Source organism: Lepidochelys kempii, chromosome 1 (assembly GCF_965140285.1).
Source record: "Lepidochelys kempii isolate rLepKem1 chromosome 1, rLepKem1.hap1, whole genome shotgun sequence".
Lineage (NCBI taxonomy): Eukaryota > Metazoa > Chordata > Testudines > Cheloniidae > Lepidochelys > Lepidochelys kempii.
This window is the reverse complement of record NC_136380.1, coordinates 305,390,654-305,413,028: the sequence shown is the minus strand read 5'-3', so window position 1 is coordinate 305,413,028 and position 22,375 is coordinate 305,390,654. Positions and strand designations below refer to the sequence as shown.

At 40.1% G+C, this 22,375-nt stretch overlaps 1 protein-coding gene across 3 annotated transcripts in view; it reads left to right on the top strand.

Annotated features, from left to right (window-relative positions):
* Positions 1-18,018, top strand: part of TFEC (transcription factor EC) — a 125,273-nt gene extending 107,255 nt beyond the window's left edge. For all 3 annotated transcript variants that reach the window (XM_073331607.1, XM_073331602.1, XM_073331616.1), the window contains 2 exons: positions 14,400-14,547; positions 15,454-18,018. In XM_073331607.1, the coding sequence (XP_073187708.1) occupies positions 14,400-14,547; positions 15,454-15,834 (529 nt within the window). In that variant the 3' untranslated portion in view covers positions 15,835-18,018. The remainder of the gene's footprint in view (positions 1-14,399; positions 14,548-15,453) is intronic.
* Positions 18,019-22,375: the final 4,357 nt, after the last annotated feature.

The following is a 22,375-nucleotide window of genomic DNA, read 5'->3' as shown; positions in this document are numbered from 1 at the left end:
TTCAGTAAGTTATTTAAAGCCTAGACTTTTAGCTTTGGATTTTTCATGTCACTCAGTGAAGCCTAAAGAGTATGCCCCAGTATGATTGTAACTTGGATATAATTGGTTATACAAATATTGTGGGTTTCATTTGTTCGTCAGTGGCTGCTTCGTGATGCTCAGAATAAAATTCTCTGTTGACACTTCAGCCTTTTTTCCTCAGGGCTAAGAAGTTTTTTATTAAATTAAGGATTTTTATAATAATATAAAGCTGTGTGAGACTTGCATAAGTATAAGCGTGGCATGACAAGCCACTCTGAGCAAAATCGCCAGTGAGAAAGTTAACACAGTCACAGTCCTTTCTAGGGAATGACCTTTTCACAAGCTCACCTTGTTCTCTGGCATCAACCCAAAATGGGTAAAGTGGGCATGTTGTTGTTGATGCTACTAATACAATGATGGGTGTGCCAATTGAGTTAAAGTAAGACCACCACTAAGCCGCCAAATAAGATTTTATTCACATCAGATGTCCTGTAGAGACACATTGGTAACATTGGTTTTAATTTTAGTGTTTTTTCGGACAGTACTTTAGACCATTTAAGTAAAGAATTGTGAGGAAAGATTACTCTGAGGAACAGTGGATGGCACTGTTGGTTTGCAGCTATGAAGTGCTAATGGAAGCAAGTCTTGAACTGTGATTAGAAATGGGCGAGAGCTGCAAACTCCAGATGTGAATCAACATTTTCACCCAGATGTGTAGGGGTGTTTGGGTTGAATATTTTGGTTTGGATTCAAGTCTTGTTTTGATATTTCATACATTATAGTGATCTCCTGTAAAAACACATAAATTGGCCTTAAATCTGTTTTGGTGCTTCCACAAGCACATGATGGATTTAAACTCATGTCACTCAGTGAAGCCTAAAGAGTATGCACCAGTATTTTGGTGATGTTGCCTCACAGTTTTTTTGGAAAAAATAATAAACATGTCACATTTTTGTTTCTCTCAGTACTTGACTGGTTCGATGACGTGACAGTAACAAAGTGACCAGTGAATTTGAGTGCCTCCGTTTTTAAGTACTCAAGTTGAGGCACTTTGAAGGGGCCTGATATTCATGTGCGCAGTGCTTTCTGAAAACCAGGTCCCTTTAAAGTGTCTCAACTTAGTTGAGCATCCCAAAATGGAGGCATCCAAGATCACTTTTGAAAATGTAGCAAATATAATAGATTATGTATATACATAATCTCCCATAATCTAACTTTACTACTGTCTGTCAGATCAAAATGCTTCAAAGAATTAATGTCTATGAACTTCCCTTTATTTGTAATTACAAATTAGCCTGTGCCTGGGGCCCATCACATCTATCAATTACTTCTTCCTGGCATGGTACATTGCCAACTCCCTACACCCTCTATTGAGGCTCTTGTTCTGCTACCATCCACCTTCCTCTTCTCCCAGTCAGCCCTCTTTCTTTAAAACACCCCACTTTATACTGTCAATCTGTAACTTTCTTCAAATTCAATATTGTCACCATATTTACTGATTTTAAAAGATGTTCCTGACACTGGAAACTTGGTTGCAAAGGGAAGAGCTTGGATGATAGTTGGACTAATAACAGTGGAGCAAATCATCCTTAGCATTGGAAGAACAATGCTACTGCAACTGAGGCAGAGTGATTAGCATGCCTATCCTGGATGGCTTCCTTTGAGATCACATTCAAAATCAGGATCAAAAAGGATATTTACAGAGGCTATCTGGAAGCCTCTTATGAGGAGGGCAAGTCTAGTGGGGTCCTGCCAGGGTCTGTCCTGGGTCTGGTACAAGTCAATGTTTTCATTAATGTCTTGGTTAACAGAATGGATTGTATACATATAAAATATGTGGATGACACCAAGCTGGGTGGGATTGCTAGCATTTCGGAGGACAGGTTTAGAATTCAAAATGACCTTGACAAATTGGAGGACTGGTCTGAAATCAACAGGATGAAATTCAGTAAAGACAAGTGCAAAATACTACACTTAGAAAAGGAAAAATCGGAGGCATAGCTACAAAATTGGAAATAACAGGGCTCCGTGGTAGTACCGTTGAAAGGATCTGTGGGGTTACAGAGGATCACAAATTGAAGATGAGCCAACAGTGTGATACAGTTGCAAAAAAGGCTAATATTCTGGGGTGTATTAACAGCAGTGTCATATGTAAGACATGGAAGGTAATTGTCCCACTCTAATCAGCACTGGTGAGGTTTCAGTTGGAGTACTGTGTCAGTTCTGGGCACCAGGCTTTAGTAAAGATGTGGACAAATTGGAGAGTCCAAAGGACAACAACAAAAATGATGAAAGGTTTAGCAAACCTGACCTCTGAGGAAAAGTTAAAAAATCTGGGCATATTTTAGTCTTGAGAAAAGAAGACTGAGGGGGGCCAGTCTTCAACTATGTTAAGGGCTGCTATTAAGAGGACTGTGATCAATTGTTCTTTATGTCACTGAAGGTAGGACAAGAAGTAATGGGCTTAATCTGCAGCAAGGGACATTTAGGTTAGACATTAGGAAAATCTTTCAAACTGTAAGGATAGCTAAGCACTGGAATAGGCTTCCAAGGCAGGTTGTGGGATCTTCATCACTGAAGATTTTTAAGAATAGGTTATGCCAGGGGTGGGCAAACTACGGCCTGTGGGCCACATCCAGCCCGCGGGACCGTCCTGCCCAGCCCCTGAGCTCCCAGCTGGGGAGGCTTGCCCCCAGCCCCTACCCCGCTGTCCCCCCTCCCGTGCAGTAACGCTGCCGTGCGGGCGGCACGGCTTGTGCCCGCCTACCTCCCAGGCTTTCAAATAAGCCTGTCCTGCCACTCTGAGCGGCATGATAAGGGTAAGGGGGGAGGGAGTATTGGATAAGGGGCAGGAGACCCTGGGGGGAAGTCAGAGGACAGGGGGCGGTTGGATGGGGTGGAAGTTTGGGGGGGGTGGGGAGATCAGGAGACAGGGAACGGGGGGGGGGGTTGGATGGGGTGGGGTCCTGGGAGGTCGGGGGGACAGGGAGCGGGGGGGGGTTGGATAGGGGATGGGGTCCTGGGGGAGCAGTTGGGGACAGGGGTCCCAGGGGGCAGTCAGGGGACAGGGAGCAGGGGGGGTTGGATAGTCATGGGAGTCCTGGGGGGCCTGACAGAGGGTGGGGGTATGGATAGGGGGCGGGGCAATCAGGGGACAGGGAGCAGGGGGGGTTGGATAGGGTGTGGGGTCCTGGGGGGGTGGTTAGGGGTAGGGGGTCCCAGGAGGGGGTGGTCAGGGGACAAGGAGCAGGGGGGATTGGATGGGTTGGGAGTTCTGAGGGGGGCAATCAGGGGGCAGGAAGTGGGAGGGAGTGGATAGGGGGCACGGGCCAGGCTCTTTGGGGAGGCACCTTCCCTACCCAGTCCTCCCTACAGTTTCACAACCCTGATGTGGCCCTCGGACCAAAAAGTTTGCCCACCCCGGGTTAGACAAGCACCTTCGGGGATGATCTAGGTTTACTTGGTCCTGAGTCAGCGCAGGGGGCTGGACTAGATCACCTCTGGAGGTCCCTTCCAGCCCTACATTTCTATGTTTCTATGATCGACCTTTACAAGGCAGATTTTGCTTCTTAGAAGTGTTTGTATCTCACTTTTATTTTCTTGTGTCTTTGCTGAACTTGTTTTGATCCAGTTGAATTTCACAGGGGACTCACTCCTGACTGCATTGAAATCCCTTTTCTTCTTTTTCGTTTAATTTTATGCTTAGGGGCATGGATTACATTGCTTAACTGAATAGATGTTTTGAACTTGCTTTTTCAGTGGGAGAAAACTTGAGGTGGGAATATTGTCTCTATTAAGTTACAAAATACTTTGTCTTTTTAGTTTAATTTTAAGGGCTTAGATATCCAAGTGATAGGTACTTTCAAAATGCAAAACTATTAACAGGCAAGTAAAATCATTTAAAAATAAAACTGGGAGAAAACCACAACCAAACATTGATATTTTGCTGAAAATTCAAAACCAGTGCATTTAAATATATGTATTTTTTCTATTTTCCTTTTCATGTGTCTCAGCACTTCCAAGTTCCAGTTCTGATTGGTTAAACCAGGCTCCAGATGGAACCTGGAAGTACCAAAATAATAACTATCTTTCTCATGGTATCTCCAGTGAAACTGAAGAAGAAATGGAAAGAATATTTCTGACCCCAGAGCTGTGAGCCGCAGCAGTGGCAGGTCTGGACCCCTGCCCCTCCTCTCCTCCAGCAGCAGGGCTCGGGTTCTCATCCCCGTCAGCCCTATTTTGTTACCATTCTTTTTAGTAAAAGTCAGGGACAGGTCACGGGCTTCTGTGAATTTTTGTTTATTGCCCATAACCTGTGCCTAACTTTTACTAAAAAGTAAAAGTGACAAAATCTTAACCCTACACATAATATAATAGTCTGGGGTAAGATTATTGTTACAGTAGCACACAGATGCCATGGGCAGTACTGAGGTTTCACTGTGATGGGCTAAAACATAGGAAGAGACAGTCAGGGCCAGATTAAGGAGCAGGTGACCCAGGCAACTGTCTGGGGTGCTGGGCTTGGGAGACGCTGGGCTTGGGGTGCTGTTTTTGTTGTTAGCGACAAAAGGGAAAATTAGAATGTTGGAAGTAAATGTTTCAGGTATTCCGTATGTGGATTCATGTTTCACTAACCTCCTAGAACGTTCTGGATCTTTGTAGAATCTCATGGAACCTTCCAGACTTTCTGAGAACAACATTTTCCTCAAACCTCCTAGAATGTTGTTAGCCATGCACTCAAGGATATATAAGGGGCAGGATGTTGCCAGTCAATCAGTGAGATATAAGAACAAACTGAAGTGAAATCCCACCTGCAATATTGGGAACCTTGTTTTATTGTGTAATTGTGAAAGTGTACTTGTGTTTTATGACTTGAACAGTGAAATAGTGACTAATAGTTTGGCTTTCCAGGGCTCATCAGGTAAGTTGTTCACTTAACATAATGGTAATTTTCTGAGTTTGGTAGAGCTCCTTGGAAATACGACAATGTCATGCGTGAGCATCTACGTCAAGTAGTTTGTAAAGAAGCTATGGACCATTACTGCAACAAAACAATTCAAAATGAATTGACTGACCTTATGCCAAGGAAGGTGCTTGATAACATATTGATGTGGCTCAGCAAAGCAAAGTACTACACCATAATAATGAACTGCACTCTTGACATTAGTCACAGTGAAAAGATGTCATTTATAGTAAGCTTTGTTGACAGTGAGGGTGGCTGTATCCAAGTAAAAGAACACTTTATCTGTTTCCAGTCTGTGGACGACTCTACTGGAAAAAGCCTAACAGAACTGTTTATGAACATTTTGAATGGCAGATTGGAAGAGGCCCTGGGGTTTTTTTGCCTTCCTCTGTAGCATGGGGCACAGGTCACTTGCTGGAGGATTCTCTGCACCTTGAAGTCTTTAAACCATGATTTGAGGACTTCAGTAGCTGAGCCATAGGTGAGAGGTTTATCGCAGGAGTGGGTGGGTGAGATTCTGTGGCCTGCATTGTGCAGGAGGTCAGACTGGATGATCATAATGGTCCCTTCTGACCTTAATATCTATGAATCTATGAATGAGAGTAAAATAAAGCTTCAGGACTGCTGCAGCCAAGGTTACGACAATGGTGCTAAAATGAAAGGAAGAAACAGGGTTGTCCAGGCAAGGACCCTTGCGCTGAATCCAAGAGCTTCCTTCATGCCTTTTGAATGCCATTCCCTCACCCTAGTTGTGTCAGATGCAGTGTCATCATCTTTAGATTCAGTATCTTCAGATTACAGCAAAGGATATACGTCCTGTTTTCAGCATCAACTATCAGGAGGAAAATCCTCATGGACAGTGTTACAAATCTGATGTGAAGCCACTAAGTGACACTCACTGGGAGTGTAAGGCCAGTGAGGTACCAAGTGCCTGAGGTTTACGACGTCTTGATGGAATTGGCACAGTCAAGTAAAACTGAGGCCGGAATCTGACACAACATTCATAGCCTAGCAAACTAGAAACTGAGTTCAAATTTCTGGTCTCAGTTGTGGTTTGGCATGATCTCCTGTTCTAAGTAAACATTGTAAGCAAGGTATTACAAACTCAGTCGATGGACATCGCGACTGCTACTACTTGGATGAGAAGCTGCCTTGATTTTGTTGTGGCCTACAGAGACAATGGATTTGAAGATTCTATCACTGCTGCCAAAGAAATGGCAGAAAACTTAGGAGTTGAATCTTCAGAGAAACTCGTATTCATTGGAAGAAGAGACAGCTTGGCTACAAGGGAAGAGATGAGGTGATGGGAAGCCAAGAAGAAAAATCAAGAGGGAGTTTTTTTGCTCACTCGTTGACACTGCTTGAATGTTCATCGAAGAAAGGTTCGGACAAATGAAGCACCATGAAAAGACCTGGGTGGTTTTTTATGACCTTAGTAAGCTGCTGGTGGACAGGAAAACACTCTTGAACAATTGTACTGACCTTCACTGGATGCTGACGCATAGGGAATGTTTGGATGTCAATGATAAAGACCTATATGTCGAACTAGACAACTTCTGTTACATTCTGCCACATGGGAAGCACTCTCCACTCCAAGTTCTCCAATTCCTTCATGATGCAGAGCTGAAGGACACTTTTCCTACTGTGTGGATAGCTTTGAGGATTCTGCTCATGCTGCCTGTCACAGCCATGAGTGATGAGCACAGCTTTTCAAAGCTCAGGCTCATTAAAACATATCTTCGATCGATGATGGTCAACAAGAGATTGACATTGTTTGCTATTTTATCACTTGAAAATTCCATTGGCCACTATTTGGATCTCTCTGATGCTGTGCATCAGTTTGTGTGGGCAAAGGCAAGAAAAGCGACCTTTTGAACTAAAGGACTTGGGTTAATTTTCTAAAGCTGTCACCTACTGTAATACTATTTAATACTGGTCCACCCATTGTTCGTGCATAGTTCAATTTCTTGATGTTAGTACATTTCAGCTATTCTATAAAAAATTTCTATAAGCTTAGAGGAAACTAGTTTTTTATTTGCTTATATATGACATGAATAAATACAGATTTACATATCCTAGCATGCAAATTTATCATTTTATATGACAGGGAAAACCATGCATCCAAATGGTGCATCCAAATTGTGAAATGGGCTACATATTACATATGCAATAAAAAATAAGGTATTCAAAAGTTTAATAAATGGAAGGGGAGCACTGAAGATGCTCCTCACCTGGGGTGCCATTAGGGCTAGGGATGGCCCTGGACACAGTCCTTATTGTGAAGAGTTTACAGTCTAAGGTCGTAATCCTGTAAGCGCTTAAGTGACCTGCTCTTGTGTCTTGAGTTATATATGTAAGTATTTACAAGACTTGGGCCTAATTTAAGACATTACATGAGTATGACAAGGAATAGAAAAGAATGGGGAAAGAGGACAAGAATAACAAATAACAACTCCCTGAAGGTCTACAGGCTAGTTATATGCACAATTGGATGGGGTTCCAATTATTTAAAATGTAGCCATTTTTAAATATTGTTTTAAAATATTATTTGCAAATAAAATAAATAACAACTAACATCAACTGCGTGATTTTGCAGATTCTCAGATGAGTTTGCAGCACTGGTAGCTAGAAAATCATAATTCTCTCTGTAAACTGAGCAAGGTTGATATAGAAATCACTGGGAGACAATAAACACAGAATTCCACAATGACACTTGCAGTCACTTTTCACTTAACTTTAACTGCATTTCAGCTTAGAATTTCAAAGTTTAAAGAACGGGAAAATGTTATGGGAATTGCTAAATTATTCTGATGTTGTTTTATTTTTTTCTTAAGTGACAATATTTTTCAGATTCCATGATTTTTTGTCTTAATGTTGATGAACTCAGCTCTCAAGGAAGTGAGGGCCAATTACTAACTAGAGCTAGGCATACTGCAGGTAATTGTTATGCAACCTGTGAGGTAATTGTTATGCAACCTGTTATGCTGCACTGCCAGCAGAAGGTGGTGCTAAAGTGGGCATAGCTGTCCCAGGAAAATCACACTAGTAGAAGGGGAACCTTGTTAATTAGAGCCAGCACAGAAGCTCTTTCATCAGCTCTCCTCTGTTGATGACATAAATAAGTATGGATGGAGCAAAGGGCCTATGGATGGTACTGTCATACATCAGCTGATCCCCAACCAATCCTTTGCTGTTGCATGCCTTTCCCCTCCCTGCATCAGTCCTAGTGTATGAGGGAACTTCTGTTTCTCTTTCATGCACTGGAAGGATTAGCTATAATACTCTTATTTTGTAAGACATCCCACCATATATATGCCAATTAGTTAGTACAAAATTTCTCCTATCAGGTATTGAACAATACGCTTATTGGATATCACACTTAAGAAAGTGTGACTGATGTCATTCAGTCCAGAGCTTCCAGACTTAAAACCAAGGATTCAAAATTCTTTAGTAACGTGATATCAGAAGGGCTACAAGCTTTTCATCAGAGTTCACATTAGTGGGCAAGCCCCTCAAATTTGTTAATGTCACCTTATCTAGTTAATGTCACCTGTCTAGCATTTGTGCCTTAACGCTTGTGAGCCATGTAGCAGTTGACTATTTCCATTGTAAATGTGAATGTAGCAATTAGACTCTTAGATCTTAGATCTAACTTAAAGAAGATCTAACTTAAAGAAAGAGATAAAAATAGCACCATTATATCAGTAGAAATGTCCAGCCAGCACAATTAGGAAATGTAAATAATATTCAGAACATTATATTAAGGTTACTAACGTTATTCTGTTAAAAAAAAAAAGATTTCCAGTTGTTGATTGGTGAGTTCAAAGTATAGTCTATAACACATGGTTTATTCTTATGTCTAGGAGGAATATACATTGAAAAAACTTTTTTGTCAAAATTTGCCTGTTTTGAATAACAACACTTGTGTGAAACTGTTGCAAAAAATCTTGACAGTTTTGTATGAATTATTTTTCCACTATGAGGATGATGCTATCTTCAGAATTTCTAATTTGTTGAACATTGAAGTATCTTGGCACCTAATTTTGCAGCATTATATTCTTTATTTTCAACCTGAGCCAGTTGGTTGTGAGTGGACACATAATTCTCATGGTACTGTTCTGGCTCCTTGATAGGACAGGCTGACCTTATGTGGATAGGAGGATTGGCAAAAACCCATTTTGGATGTGTTTCTCTGAAGAATATGCTATAAGTATTCTTATTTCAGTCTCACTTTGCAAAATTGCCATGAAAATTTACCAAATCAGGCACAAGATCTAGTCACTCACTCGTTTTCTTGAAAATAGAGAAAATATTAATGATATTTTCGTCACCACAGGTTAGTGGGTGAGTACAGTTTTCCAAGGCTGTCTCTGAAATAGTCAAAAGAAGTCTCTTTCTGTGCTCTTTTGGTGCCTACAGTCCAAAAAGCAATGGGAACTGATTATTTTGGGGGAGGGATAGCTCAGTGGTTTAAGCATTGGCCTGCTAAACCCAGCATTGTGAGCTCAAACCTTGAGGGGGCCATTTAGGGAGCTGAGGCAAAAATTGGGGATTGGTACTGCTTTGAGCAGGGGGTTGGACTAGATGACCTTCAGAGGTCCCTTCCAACCCTGCTATTCTATGATTGATTTGTTTTAAAATTTATATTTCATTTTCACCATTTACAGAGCATATATGAGTATACATTAATGGCCCTGATCCTGCAAAGCAGCCTATATGGGTTACCTCTTACCCCACCTCCAGATCCCAATTGACTACATCCAATCAGTGTCACAGTTCATGGCAACTGAACTAGTACTGCCCCTGTGTGGTCCACCAAGGGCACCCACTCTCAGGCTTGTGACTCCCCGGCTGTCACGTTTCTTGGGAAGAAACATGCGTCTCACTCCCTCCTGACCCGGGTATTTGCAGGTGGCAAAGTTCCTTGCCTGCTCTATGAATTCCCCAGCAAGTCAGACTGCCTGAATAGGCCTGCTTTGCTTTTCTCCTCATAGGCTATAATCAGCGTAATTGCGCATAGTTATAAGGTACCATACACCTTTTCCTAATCAAGCCATTTATTCTTGAGGTGAAAACATTATAGAGAAAATATATTTAAACAATAAAGAAACCTACACACATGCTTATCAGAGCTCACTGCAACTCCAGCAAGGGCTCCAGTCCTTCAAACCCCACCAAGGGCGTTTTCTCTAAGGTTACAAGTTCATAACCACCTTGGCTCAGAATGAACACACTCATGAATGTATGAGCCACTCCTGTATACAGGATGGGCCTCTGATCTTAGAATCATAGAATATCAGGGTTGGAAGGGACCTCAGGAGGTCATCTAGTCCAACCCCCTGCTCAAAGCAGGACCAATCCCCAACTAAATCATCCCAGCCAGGGCTTTGTCAAGCCTGACCTTAAAAACCCCTAAGAAAGAGATTCCACCACCTCCCTAGGTAACCCATTCCAGTGCTTCACCACCCTCCTAGTGAAAAAGTATTTCCTAATATCCAACCTAAACCTCCCCCACTGCAACTTGAGACCATTACTCCTCATTCTGTCATCTGATACCACTGAGAACAGTCTAGATCCATCCTTTTTGGAACCCCCTTTCAGGTAGTTGAAAGCAGCTATCAAATCCCACCTCATTCTTCTCTTCCGCAGACAAAACAATCCCAATTCCCTCAACCTCTCCTTATAAGTCATGTGTTCCAGTCCCCTAATCATTTTTGTTGCCCTCCACTGGATGCTTTCCAATTTTTTCACATCCTTCTTGTAGTGTGGGGCCCAAAACTGGACACAGTACTCCAGATGAGGCCTCATCAATGTCAAATAGAGGAGAATGATCACATCCCTCGATCTGCTGGCAATGCTCCTACTTATACCTCCCAAAATGCCATTAGCCTTCTTGGCAACAAGGGAACACTGTTGACTCATATCCAGCTTCTAGTCCACTGTAATCCCTAGGTCCTTTTCTGCAGAACTGCTGCCTAGCCATTCGGTCCCTAGTCTGGTAGCAGTGCATGGGATTCTTCCGTCCTAAGTGCAGGACACTGCACTTGTCCTTGTGCTTCAGAATTGATTCCTTGAGGACCTGCTCCATGATTTTTCCAGGGACTGAGGTGAGGCTGACTGACCTGTAGTTCCCCAGATCCTCCTCCTTCCCTTTTTTAAAGATGGGCACTACATTAGCCTTTTTCCAGTCATCTGGGACCACCCCCAATCGCCATGACTTTTCAAAGATAATGGCCAATGGCTCTACAATCACATCCGCCAACTTCTTTAGCACTCTTGGATGCAGCACATCTGGCCCCATGGACTTGTTCTTGTCCAGCTTTTCTAAATAGTCCCAAACCACTTCTTTCTCCATAAAGGGCTGGTCACTTCCTCCCCATGCTGTGCTGCCCAGGGCCGTAGTCTGGGAGTTGACCTTATTCGTGAAGACAGAGGCAAAAAAAGCATTGAGTACATTAGCTTTTTCCACATCCTCTGTCATTAGGTTGCCTCCCTCATTCAGTAAGGGGCCCACACTTTCCTTGACTTTCTTCTTGTTGCTAACATACCTGAAGAAACCCTTCTTGTTACTCTTAACATCTCTTGCTAGCTGCAACTCCAAATGTCATTTGGCCTTTCTGATTTCACTCCTGCATGCCTGAGGAATATATTTATACTCCTCCCTGGTCATTTGTGCAATCTTCCACTTCTTGTAAGCTTCTTTTTTGTGTTTTAAGATCAGCAAGGATTTCACTGTTAAGCCAAGCTGGTCGCCTGCCATATTTACTATTCTTTCTACACATCAGGATGGTTTGTTCCTGTAATCTCAATAAGGATTCTTTAAAATACAGCCAGCTCTCCTGGACTCCTTCCCCCTCATGTTATTCTCCCAGGGGATCCTGCCCATCAGTTCCCTAAGGGAGTCAGTCTGCTTTTCTGAAGGCCAGGGTCCATATTCTGCTGTTCTCCTTTCTTCCTTGTGTCAGGATCCTGAACTTGACCATCTCATGGTAACTGCCTCCCAGGTTCCCATCCACTTTTGCTTCCCCGACTAATTCTTCCCGGTTTGTGAGCAGCAGGTCAAGAAGAGCTCTGCCCCTAGTTGGTTCCTCCAGCACTTGCACCAGGAAATTGTCCCCTACATTTTCCAGAAACTTCGTGGATTATCTGTGCACCGCTGTATTGCTCTCCCAACAGATATCAGGGTGATTGAAGTCTCCCATGAGAATCAGGGCCTACGATCTAGTAACTTCCATTGGTTGCCGGAAGAAAGCCTCATCCACCTCATCCCCCTGGTCCGGTGGTCTATAGCAGACTCCCACCACGACATCACCTTTGTTGCTCACATTTCTAAACTTAATCCAGACACTCACAGGTTTTTCTGCAGTTTCATACTGGAGCTCTGAGCAGTCATACTGCTCTCTTACATACAGTGCAACTCCCCAACCTTTTCTGCCCTGCCTGTCCTTCCTGAACAGTTTATATCCATCCATGACAGTACTCCAGTCATGTGAGTTATCCCACCAAGTTTCTGTTATTCCAATCACATCATAATTCCTTGACTGCGCCAGGACTTCCAGTTCTCCCTGCTTGTTTCCCAGGCTTCTTGCATTTGTGTACAGGCACTTGAGATAACTCGCTGATCATCCCTCTTTCTCAGTATGAGGCAGGAGCCCTCCCCTCTCGTGCTCTCCTGCTCGTGCTTCCTCCCGGTATCGCACTTCCCCACTTACCTCAGGGCTTTGGTCTCCTTCCCCGGTGAACCTAGTTTAAAGCCCTCCTCACTAGGTTAGCCAGCCTGCTTGCGAAGATGCTCTTCCTCTTTTTGTTAGGTGGAGCCCATCTCTGCCTAGCACTTCTCCTTCTTGGAACACCTCCCATGGTCAAAGAATCCAGAGCCTTCTCTCCGACATCACCTGCGTAGCCATTCATTGACTTCCACGATTCAACGGTCTCTACCCGGGCCTTTTTCTTCCACGGGGAGGATGGACGAGAACACCACTTGCACCTCTAACTCCTTTATCCTTCTTCCCAGAGCCACGTAGTCTTCAGTGATCTGCTCGAGGTCATTCTTGGCAGTATCATCTTGTCCTCATGTAACAGGCGATCAGCAGACAAAGGTCCCTCCTCAGGAACGTGGCAATGCTTCAAAAGGCTGAGTTCTTACATAACCAGAGGTATATTAGTATACACCACCCCTAGAGATTTTGTGGGAGACCCACTTAACTTTAAAAGTTCATACTTGTCTGGTCCATTGTTTCAAATAGTCCTTAGAAGCTCATAATACTTCCCAGGGTTTACATTAGCCATGTTTCCCTACTAGAAATGTTACATACAATCCCACAATAATATGCAATAATTTGCATATTTCATACAATGAGCTCCTAAAACTTAATTCAATAAGGTTTGTCCAGAATATTGCAGGAAATTATCATATCTGTCACAATCCGCTATTATATATACAGGACCCGGGGCCATGTGAGTTCTTTCCTCTGTGTGGACTCCTACAGGCATTCTGTCTTTGAAATTGGTGACATGGATTTGCTAAAATCTTGCAATCTGTATCTGTCATGCAGGCTGTACCCATACCTGTATTATAAGATTTAGAACTATATCAAAAATCTGCATGCTTCATAAAATCCATTTTGTTTCAAGGCCACAGATCCACAAAGTCCTTGAGTGCAATGTTAACTTTAAGCACATTGACTTTAATGGGACTACTTGTGTGCTTACAATTAAGCATGTGCTTAAGATCCTTGTTTGATCAGTGCCAGAGACAGTCTGATCCTTGGAGAAGAAGTATTTGGGATGTATTTTTATTTGTGCTGCTTTAACCAGCTATATATTGATTCAAGTGTGGTCAAAGGGTTTGAGTGAGAAAGTTTTGTCATATTACACTCCATGTGATTGCTAAACTATAATTTGTCTGCTTCACCATCAATGAGGACCAGCATTCAGCCCAGACAATTTTTTCCCGACAAGCATAAAAGCTACCTCATTAGAAAGTCAGGTAAAAGGAGTAGTATATTTGAAATGATCTTTAAAAATTTAGGCTTAAGTCCTAAGTAATGTATATTTCCTAGTTCATTAATGCAGAAATACTGCACAGAGATTTTAATCTTAGAGTTAATAATAAAAGCAATTTTCACTAAAAATATAAAAACTGTAATGGTAGAATCATGATATTGCATTTAGCTCTCCCACAAAAAGTCACTTTATTACTTTCTTTTGACACTTATTTTCATTCTGGGATTAATTTTACTATATAAGGGCTTCTTAACTATTCTATTAAAATTTCCATTCAGAAGCAATAATATCTAAGAGTGAATAATAGTCATGTAAATCATTATTTCATATTAATGTAAAAGATTTTGTAAGTTCTTATGAATTCTGCTGACATGCACAATTGTGAAAAGGTTATCTCTACATTCTGCAGTGATATGCGCTGGAACAAAGGAACTATTTTAAAAGCATCAGTGGAGTACATCAAGTGGCTACAAAAAGAACAACAGAGAGCTAGAGAATTAGAACACAGACAGAAGAAATTAGAGCAGACTAACAGAAGACTTCTTCTTCGAATTCAGGTTTGTATAAGAATGTCACTATGAACTACAAAGATTTCTCACTACTTATCCATCATCGAATTTAATTCATCTGTATCATTTTTTCTCTCTTAAATGCCATTTATTAAAAGTGGATTGGCCTTTTTCAGGAATGGTACAATTTTACATAATTTTGCGAGTCTGTATTTATTGCTATGCAAGTTCTTTAGATTTCTAGAAAAATCCTTTGATAATTAGGCCTTATGCAAGGTAACATTTATAGAGAACTAATACAATATTTTGAAGAAATGTTGCCTTATGTAGTATATCTACATTATAACTACAGCAAAAAAATTCATTTGTTTCCCTAAAACTATATTGAACACTAAATCCTCCTCCATATTTTCTTTTCCTCTTTGTAAAATTTCCACGGCATTGCATTGCCTTGGGGTACATTGTGCCATGTTATATTAAGTCACACATCATCTGCTCATGTGACATAAAGTATCAGAATCTGGTCTCCATAGCTTGAAATGCAAGATTTAAAGAAATATATAATCAGGTAAGGTACCCGCTATCTCTCCAGATAGCAGCCTTGAATTTTTGTGGATAATTAATAAGTAGAAATATCTGCAGCATTTTTCCATCACCTTTAAGTGGTTCAGTACTGTAGGTAATGGTATTATGGGGATTGTCATCTCTCTTATATTCCCGTAGGGCGTTCACTTAGCTACAGGCTGAGAATTAAAAAGAAAACCAGCCCAGGTTGTTTGTTGTTATTTATCATGGATTGTCCATATATTGTATTTTTAAACATATTGCCACAAGTGGATTAAGAATTACTGTGCACGTACAATCTGTATGCATATTTCTTACCTACAGTTGTTCTAAAGAAATGAAGTTCCCTTCCAAAATCATTATTTAAATCTTTTTTGTTTGAAACCTTAGGAACTAGAAATACAGGCTCGTGCTCATGGGCTACCACTCATGTCTTCACTCAGTGCTGTGGATGTAGCTGCCCAGGTCATCAAGCAACAGACATATCCAGAGGAGAATTCCATAGACTATTCTCAGCAACTGGTTCTGGTACATGGACCAAGTGCTGACCTTTGTGATGGATCCACAGCCTTTTCTGATCCTCTCTCGCATTTCACCGATTTGTCTTTTAGTGCTGCTTCAAAAGAAGAACAAAGGTTAGAAGAAATCTTACTGGATGACACAATATCGCCATTTGGAACAGATCCACTCTTGTCTTCAATATCACCTGCTGCATCAAAAGAGAGCAGCAGAAGAAGTAGCTTTAGCACAGATGATGGAGATGATTTCTAAAACTAGAAAGGGCATAATTAATTTTGATAATCTTTTGTTGGTGCTAAGAGATTGTATTATGAATTTAAGTGTGATGTTTGTACTCAGTTCTAAGAAGGTGGAGAACTGTTGTGGACATAAGCTGCTGCATGGGTAGGATGTAGGTGACTGCATATGTCACAGAAAGATGAAAGATGGACCTGGATTCATATCTCTTTGCCCAGAATTGACTACACCTGTTCAGAGCTAGCATTTGCACAGACCCTTCCTTGTTCACTGGGAAGGCTTTAGCCATTTCCCCTCACATTCTCACAGCAGTATTAAAATGGTTCCCAGAAAAATGAAGACCCACATTGCAAAAACTCTGTGGAATCTACCACTCGGTTCACTCAAATTTAACAATGTTTTAGTCAGAAATATTTGTTAATTTCTTTTTAAATGAAAAGGAGAAATTTCAATATATACAACAATTGCAACACAACAATGAGGAAATGTTTGAATGTGATGTTCCTGCAATAGAGAGGTTACAAACATAAAAAAAAAAGGGAGCACAGGGCTCTTGTCAGAGTAAAGTCCACATAAATTCAGTGCTTCATGAACTGCATCGCCTTCTTTTTATAATGAAGCCACAAAGTCCATAAAGTTGTGTTCAGAATCCTTATCATTTCTGTTTTATTCCTATTTAGAAAAGTATCCAATATTTTATATTTATTTTCAAACGCTTTAGTGTAACTGAAGAAAAACAAAAACTACCTTAATGATACTGATTTAAAAGAATTAATCAGACAAACAGATGCAAGGTTTAAGCAGCTTCAAGACAGATTCTGTTCAGGCAACAGAACATACTAAGAGTGCAGGTATGTTCAAGACACAATGAATATATTCAGTGTTACAGATAGTACAAATAAAAACAGACATTAGTGCTAATATGGCTAACACCAGCTCTTTGTTGCAAACTCTTCTCTCTACTGCTTTTCTTGAGAGAGCTTTTTCCAGACGTGAATTGTACCTTGTTTCCTGTTGTGACATAATAAGGTTTTTCTAAAGGGACTATATCTAAATTGATACCTACGTCTTTGAGCCAGTTGCATATGGAAGGCAATGCACTGGATTCCCATTATATGCATTTTGTCAGAGAGAATTTCACTTTAAATTCATCTCTAGATTCACTATAAAAATGAAGTAGGCAGACCTTGGAATCATAAGGGATATTCCTGATACCTATTGATATGATCCACTGCTTTCTAACATGCTAGTACTGCGCACTCACAAAACATGTGGATTGATAACCCCACAGAGGTTTGGCAGTTGGAAGGCAGGAAGAACACACTTGATTTTTGTACATAGTGGGATTTTGGAGAGTGAGGTATATACTTGGAATAGATTAAGTGCAATCATTCTAAATCTAATAGTAATACACTGGAAATTGAGCTGACCCGAGTTCTTCAGAGCTTTCCACAACTGAGTCAAAAGAGCATTGTGGGGGTCTTGGTGCAAGTCAAAAAATGATTCAAAAGTAAAAAGTGTTGTGTTTCACTTTGCTCTGCCAGAGCCTGCCTAAAAAAGGTATCTTATAGATATGGGTAGTGGAGTAGCTAAGGGAGAGTCAATCAGGCTGCTAGTTGAGTGAATGCTTTACATTTATTGTCCAAGAATGATGTCTTTATCCTGATAGATTCATTTTCTTTAAAAAAAAAAAATTGTGCCCAGAAGTCAAATGAGATCTCCTGGAATATCCATTCAGGTTACTAAATGGATCGTTCCCTTAGGTAAATGTTTGTACAGGGGCCATAGCCCAGACCTGACTAGTGTGCTACAACATATCCAAACAGTTTGAGGGCTACAGTTTCCTTATCTGGTGTACTCTTGATGGTATTTTATCTTCTCATTCCATTTCACTTGGACTGACTTCAGTGCATTGCTAGGAGTTTAAGACATGGGTTTATGAATTGTATAATTTCATCTGAGGTTCTAGGAAGCATTGCAGACGTGTAGTAAAACCAATCTCTGTCTGTCTAAAGGAAACATTTGAGTTTTTCAGTCAACTCAAGGAGTTCTATTAGCTAATATAAATCAAATTATTTAGACTGTAAGTGCTTTGGGGCAGGGACTCTCTTCTTGTTATATGAGTGCCTATTACACCGGGGCTCTGATCCTTGATTGCGGCCCCTAGTTGTTACTACAATGCAAATAAACAATAATAACAACAACTGACATGTTAAGTATTTTTTTTTAAAGAACATCGGGAGTGGGGATGGGAGCATTGAAGGGATATTAACCACAGGTAATTGAATACAGGAAGAAGAGCCTACTTCGCTAGAGTTCACAGCTTTGTCAGGGACTAGCTCAGCAGTTTCCAACCCACGGGCCACATGCAGCCCAATTAGCACACAGCTGCGGCCCAGCTCAGCTGTGTGCTAAAGGCCAGCTCCAGGGGTCGGGGGTGGGGCAGCCACCTGGCCCTGTGAGCTCCGGGGGTAAAGGGTCAGGGTCCAAGCTGCCGCTACCTTGCCACCCTGCCCCTGCGGCCCAGGTAATGCATTGTGGGCCGCAGAAGTAGCCCACAATGATAAATAAGTTGAGAACCACTGGACTAGCTTGTAGTGAAAGTCAAATACAAAATTGGATATATCCAAAGTAACATTCATGCACAGATTCCTAATTTAGGATGGATATTGCCCATTTCAGCTGCCAAAGGGAGGGAATTGTTGGCTAATGTCAAGTATTTTCATTTGTCTTTGTACTGTAGTTTCTACTACATTAGTTTCAAATACACCAATGTGAGTTTGCTCATAATGGAGAAAAAGAAATTAAATATGAATGTTACATGATTTTCCCATTGAATTTTTAGACCATACCTAGGAACCATATTGACTTTAAGGAGGATCCTGAATTTAATCACTTCTACAAGTGCTGTCCTAAAAAAGGATTACAGTGCATCCATGAGTTTTTTTTAAAGTTCATTTTTATTCATCTTACAATGCCCTCAATATGAAACACCAGATGTATTTTCTGCATGAGAAATCTAACAGGCAGTGGTTCTATTTCCAGATACTGAACTGCTGTCTCTGCAAATAAATATATTGACAACAACTACACTCTCATCAATTTGTAGTCATTCATGAAAATGCTTATGTTAATGCACATGATGATAATGCTGTGTTAATGCCATCAAATTATTTTTCCAGTAGAAATTCAGCATTTCAAATAATCGTTAGTGTTTTTATGAATTACTACAACTTAATAAAAGATATGGTGTCACCCCTGAAATCAGTGGTATAGAGTGGGAAATACTTCTCTGACACATCTGCTAGGGGATGAATCTTTGGGGAAAAAAGAAAATTAAGTTGGCTCCTCAGTGGCAGAGTCTATAGTTTCCTGGTTTGATCTATTAATACAAATATGTTAATGCTTACAAAAAAAAAGGGCAATGGAGACATGCCCTACTGAGTTAAGGAAGCTTCTGAGAAGGCTAGATGGCCAGAGCTGTCTACGTGTTGGTCTCACTATCCCAAACTTACTAGAATAACAAATTCTCTGAGTCTGCTCAGCTTTAGTGAGATGGTACTAAAGCTTAGTACTTTTTAAACCAGGGCACAATGCTTTCTTCATTGCATGCTTGTGCAGAGGAAAGGGATTTGATGAATATGGGGACAAATCCTGAAGCAAAACTCCTATTGATGTCAATGAGTAAATTATATATCGGGACTGCAGGTTTTGGTGCATGAGCAATGTGGCCAAATTATTTCTAATACAGCCTTGTTTGTTGAAGTCTTATACAAGAGGTGTGGAGTGGGTCTATGACTCAGGCCCTAAGAAAGAAAGACTTCTATAGTTCTTCTAGGATACCCACTATCCATAGATATTGGAACTAGGGGTGCTGGGGGTGCAGCAGCACCCTCAGGCTTGAAGTGGTTTCCATCATATACAGGGTTTACAAGTTCGTTCAATGGCTCTCTGCACCCCCGCTATACAAATTGTTCCAACACCCTCTGCCACTATCTTCATTTTTTACAGATATGTTAAATGAGGAGCTTTTGCCCATTTTCAGTAGCAGATATTAAAAACTGGTCGTCATATTCTTAAAGTATACATGAACCAGTGAACTGATAATTATACAAAAGGAAAGGGAGTTGAAATATCATCATCTTGTTTAATTCATGAAATGGATATAGATGCTATACTAAGAAACAAGACCTAAATTATTTCACTGTCTAGAGTGGGGATACTGTTTGAAAAGGTAAACTACGTGCAAACATTTTAACAAACAGAACTGCAGTTGCTTTATTGGATAAAGGACTAAATATAATTCAATAATTTAATCTTAATAAGAACATTGTTATTATAATACCTTTTGACTTTAATAGGGCTGTATATATGAATGGAGGCTGTAAAATTATTGTAATTTAAAATTATGTTAAGTCTGTTAGATCAGTAAAGACATTTACATTACTAGCATGAGACTAGAATATTTTTATAATAATTGCTATTTTTCATTGTTAACCATACAGTATCTTGTTTTCTAAGTAAATGTATGTGACAGAATATACTTTATTACCTACTGTACATGCAATCTTTATAAAAATACACTTGATATGTCCTGGTACTTTATGTTTATTATATTAATACAATTAAAGAAATAAAATTAAAACATCTTTTTTTATATATCCCTTGTGAAATATCACTGTCCAGACTCACTAAGAACCCACTACCAAACAATATAATAACATCGGCCAAGAGCATCTGAGGAGATACCTACTAGACTTCACAACTGCTAAACATTTAGTCCATTAGGATACATCATGATCCAGAAGCCTTCCATTAATGAATATAATTGATATATTCTTTAATATGTTCTCCTGCCATCTGCTTATTCTTGCGGCTAAGGCTTTGATTTATGGAAAGTGTTTTCAGAATGTTGCAAAATTGCTAGCAGGTCTGATGGTATCCGTTAAATCACAAAGATGCTCTACAAAAATCTTTTACTATACTAGAAGTTCCCCAGACAACCTAGGGGAAACAGAATATTGTGTTTTTAAGATGTAAAACATTTTTAAAACTGATAATTAGACAACATTTTGAATTAGGTTAGGATTTGGGTTTAACATTTTGAATTACTAATATCAGAAGTGCCATCTCAAGAATATAGCTGGCATTTATGTACATGAATAATACAAATATTGTTAAATAGGAATATATATTTCAGCCCCGTTTTGGGAGCATTTTTGTTTATTTCTTTGAAAATAAGGATTTTCATTGTTTTATACAGCACTAGATAAACATTTTATTTAAAATGAAGATAGTATTGTCATTTTTATTATTATTATTCCATTAGTCCGTTCATTAAGATTTCTCTAATTAATGTTAAAAACTGAACATGCTAATTATTACTTGCATACTAAAGTTCTGTGATTAGCCAAAAGGAAGGAAACTTTGCTTGTGCATACATTATACACAGATCTGATTATAAAAGATTCTCTGTGCAGTGCTAAGAGCTCTCAATTCCATTTCATGGAGGTGCTCAGCATCTTGCAGAATCAAGCTCCTAATGATTAAATAAATAACATCAGGAAATCCAATCAGAAGTTATTAAAAAGATTAGGAAAGACACTGTGTGTTAGACTGCTTGATTAAAAATGGTGATGTTAGCAAATGATAGCCAATCAGGTTTGATGTAAGCATCACTTGTATTGACAACCGATGGTAGATTAAAGGAAAACCCAGAAGTTTTGATACTAATCAGTTGCAGGGCCAAAAATCTAATTATAGCGGGGGAGGTACAGTAGTGAAGCATGCTAAAGCTTATTGGTTAAATCACTGATACCCATCAAGTTAAATATATATCAGTTTCATTAATTGGCAACCACAAGACAAGTGTACTATATTCCGGATGATGATGATTTTGATATAATCCACCACATTGTGGTTAAGTATATGATTCATGTAATAAGAAAAAGGTGCCTGCAGGCTATTGTTCCTAGCATGGATTAAAATTTACATATTGCTTCTCCTTATGTCAAAACATCTGGTGTCTGCAAATGCTAACATTTCGTTAAAAAGTTTCATGAGCTAGGAATAGTGGATTGGAAACATTGCCTGTGAATCATTCAAGCATTATAATGGAATAAGAGGCTATGTTAGGAAAAGGCAGATTGCTGAAAACAATACTATAGTCAACGTTGCCAACTCCTATGCTTGTCAATGTGATGAGTAACTCTATGTTTGTAGGAGAGGGGAAAATGTCCCAAATCTTAAGAATTAATTAGTAATTTTCAATGGTTATGAAAAATTTCTTACTTTCAAAACTAAACAAAACAAAATTTTCATTTCATTTAAAAAATGTTCATTGAAAATTGCCACAAAATTTGAACCAAATGAAAAATGTTAATTTCCTTTCCAATTTTTCACTGAAATTGATTGATTGTTTCCACCAGTCCTATTCTGTAGCAAAAAGTGTAATGAGTCCTAGTGAAGGAGACTGGCAGTGTCTGGTGGAATCAGATAGACTGCGGGACGCACGCCAATAAACTGCCTATTGAAGGGAAGATGTAACTGGCTTTTA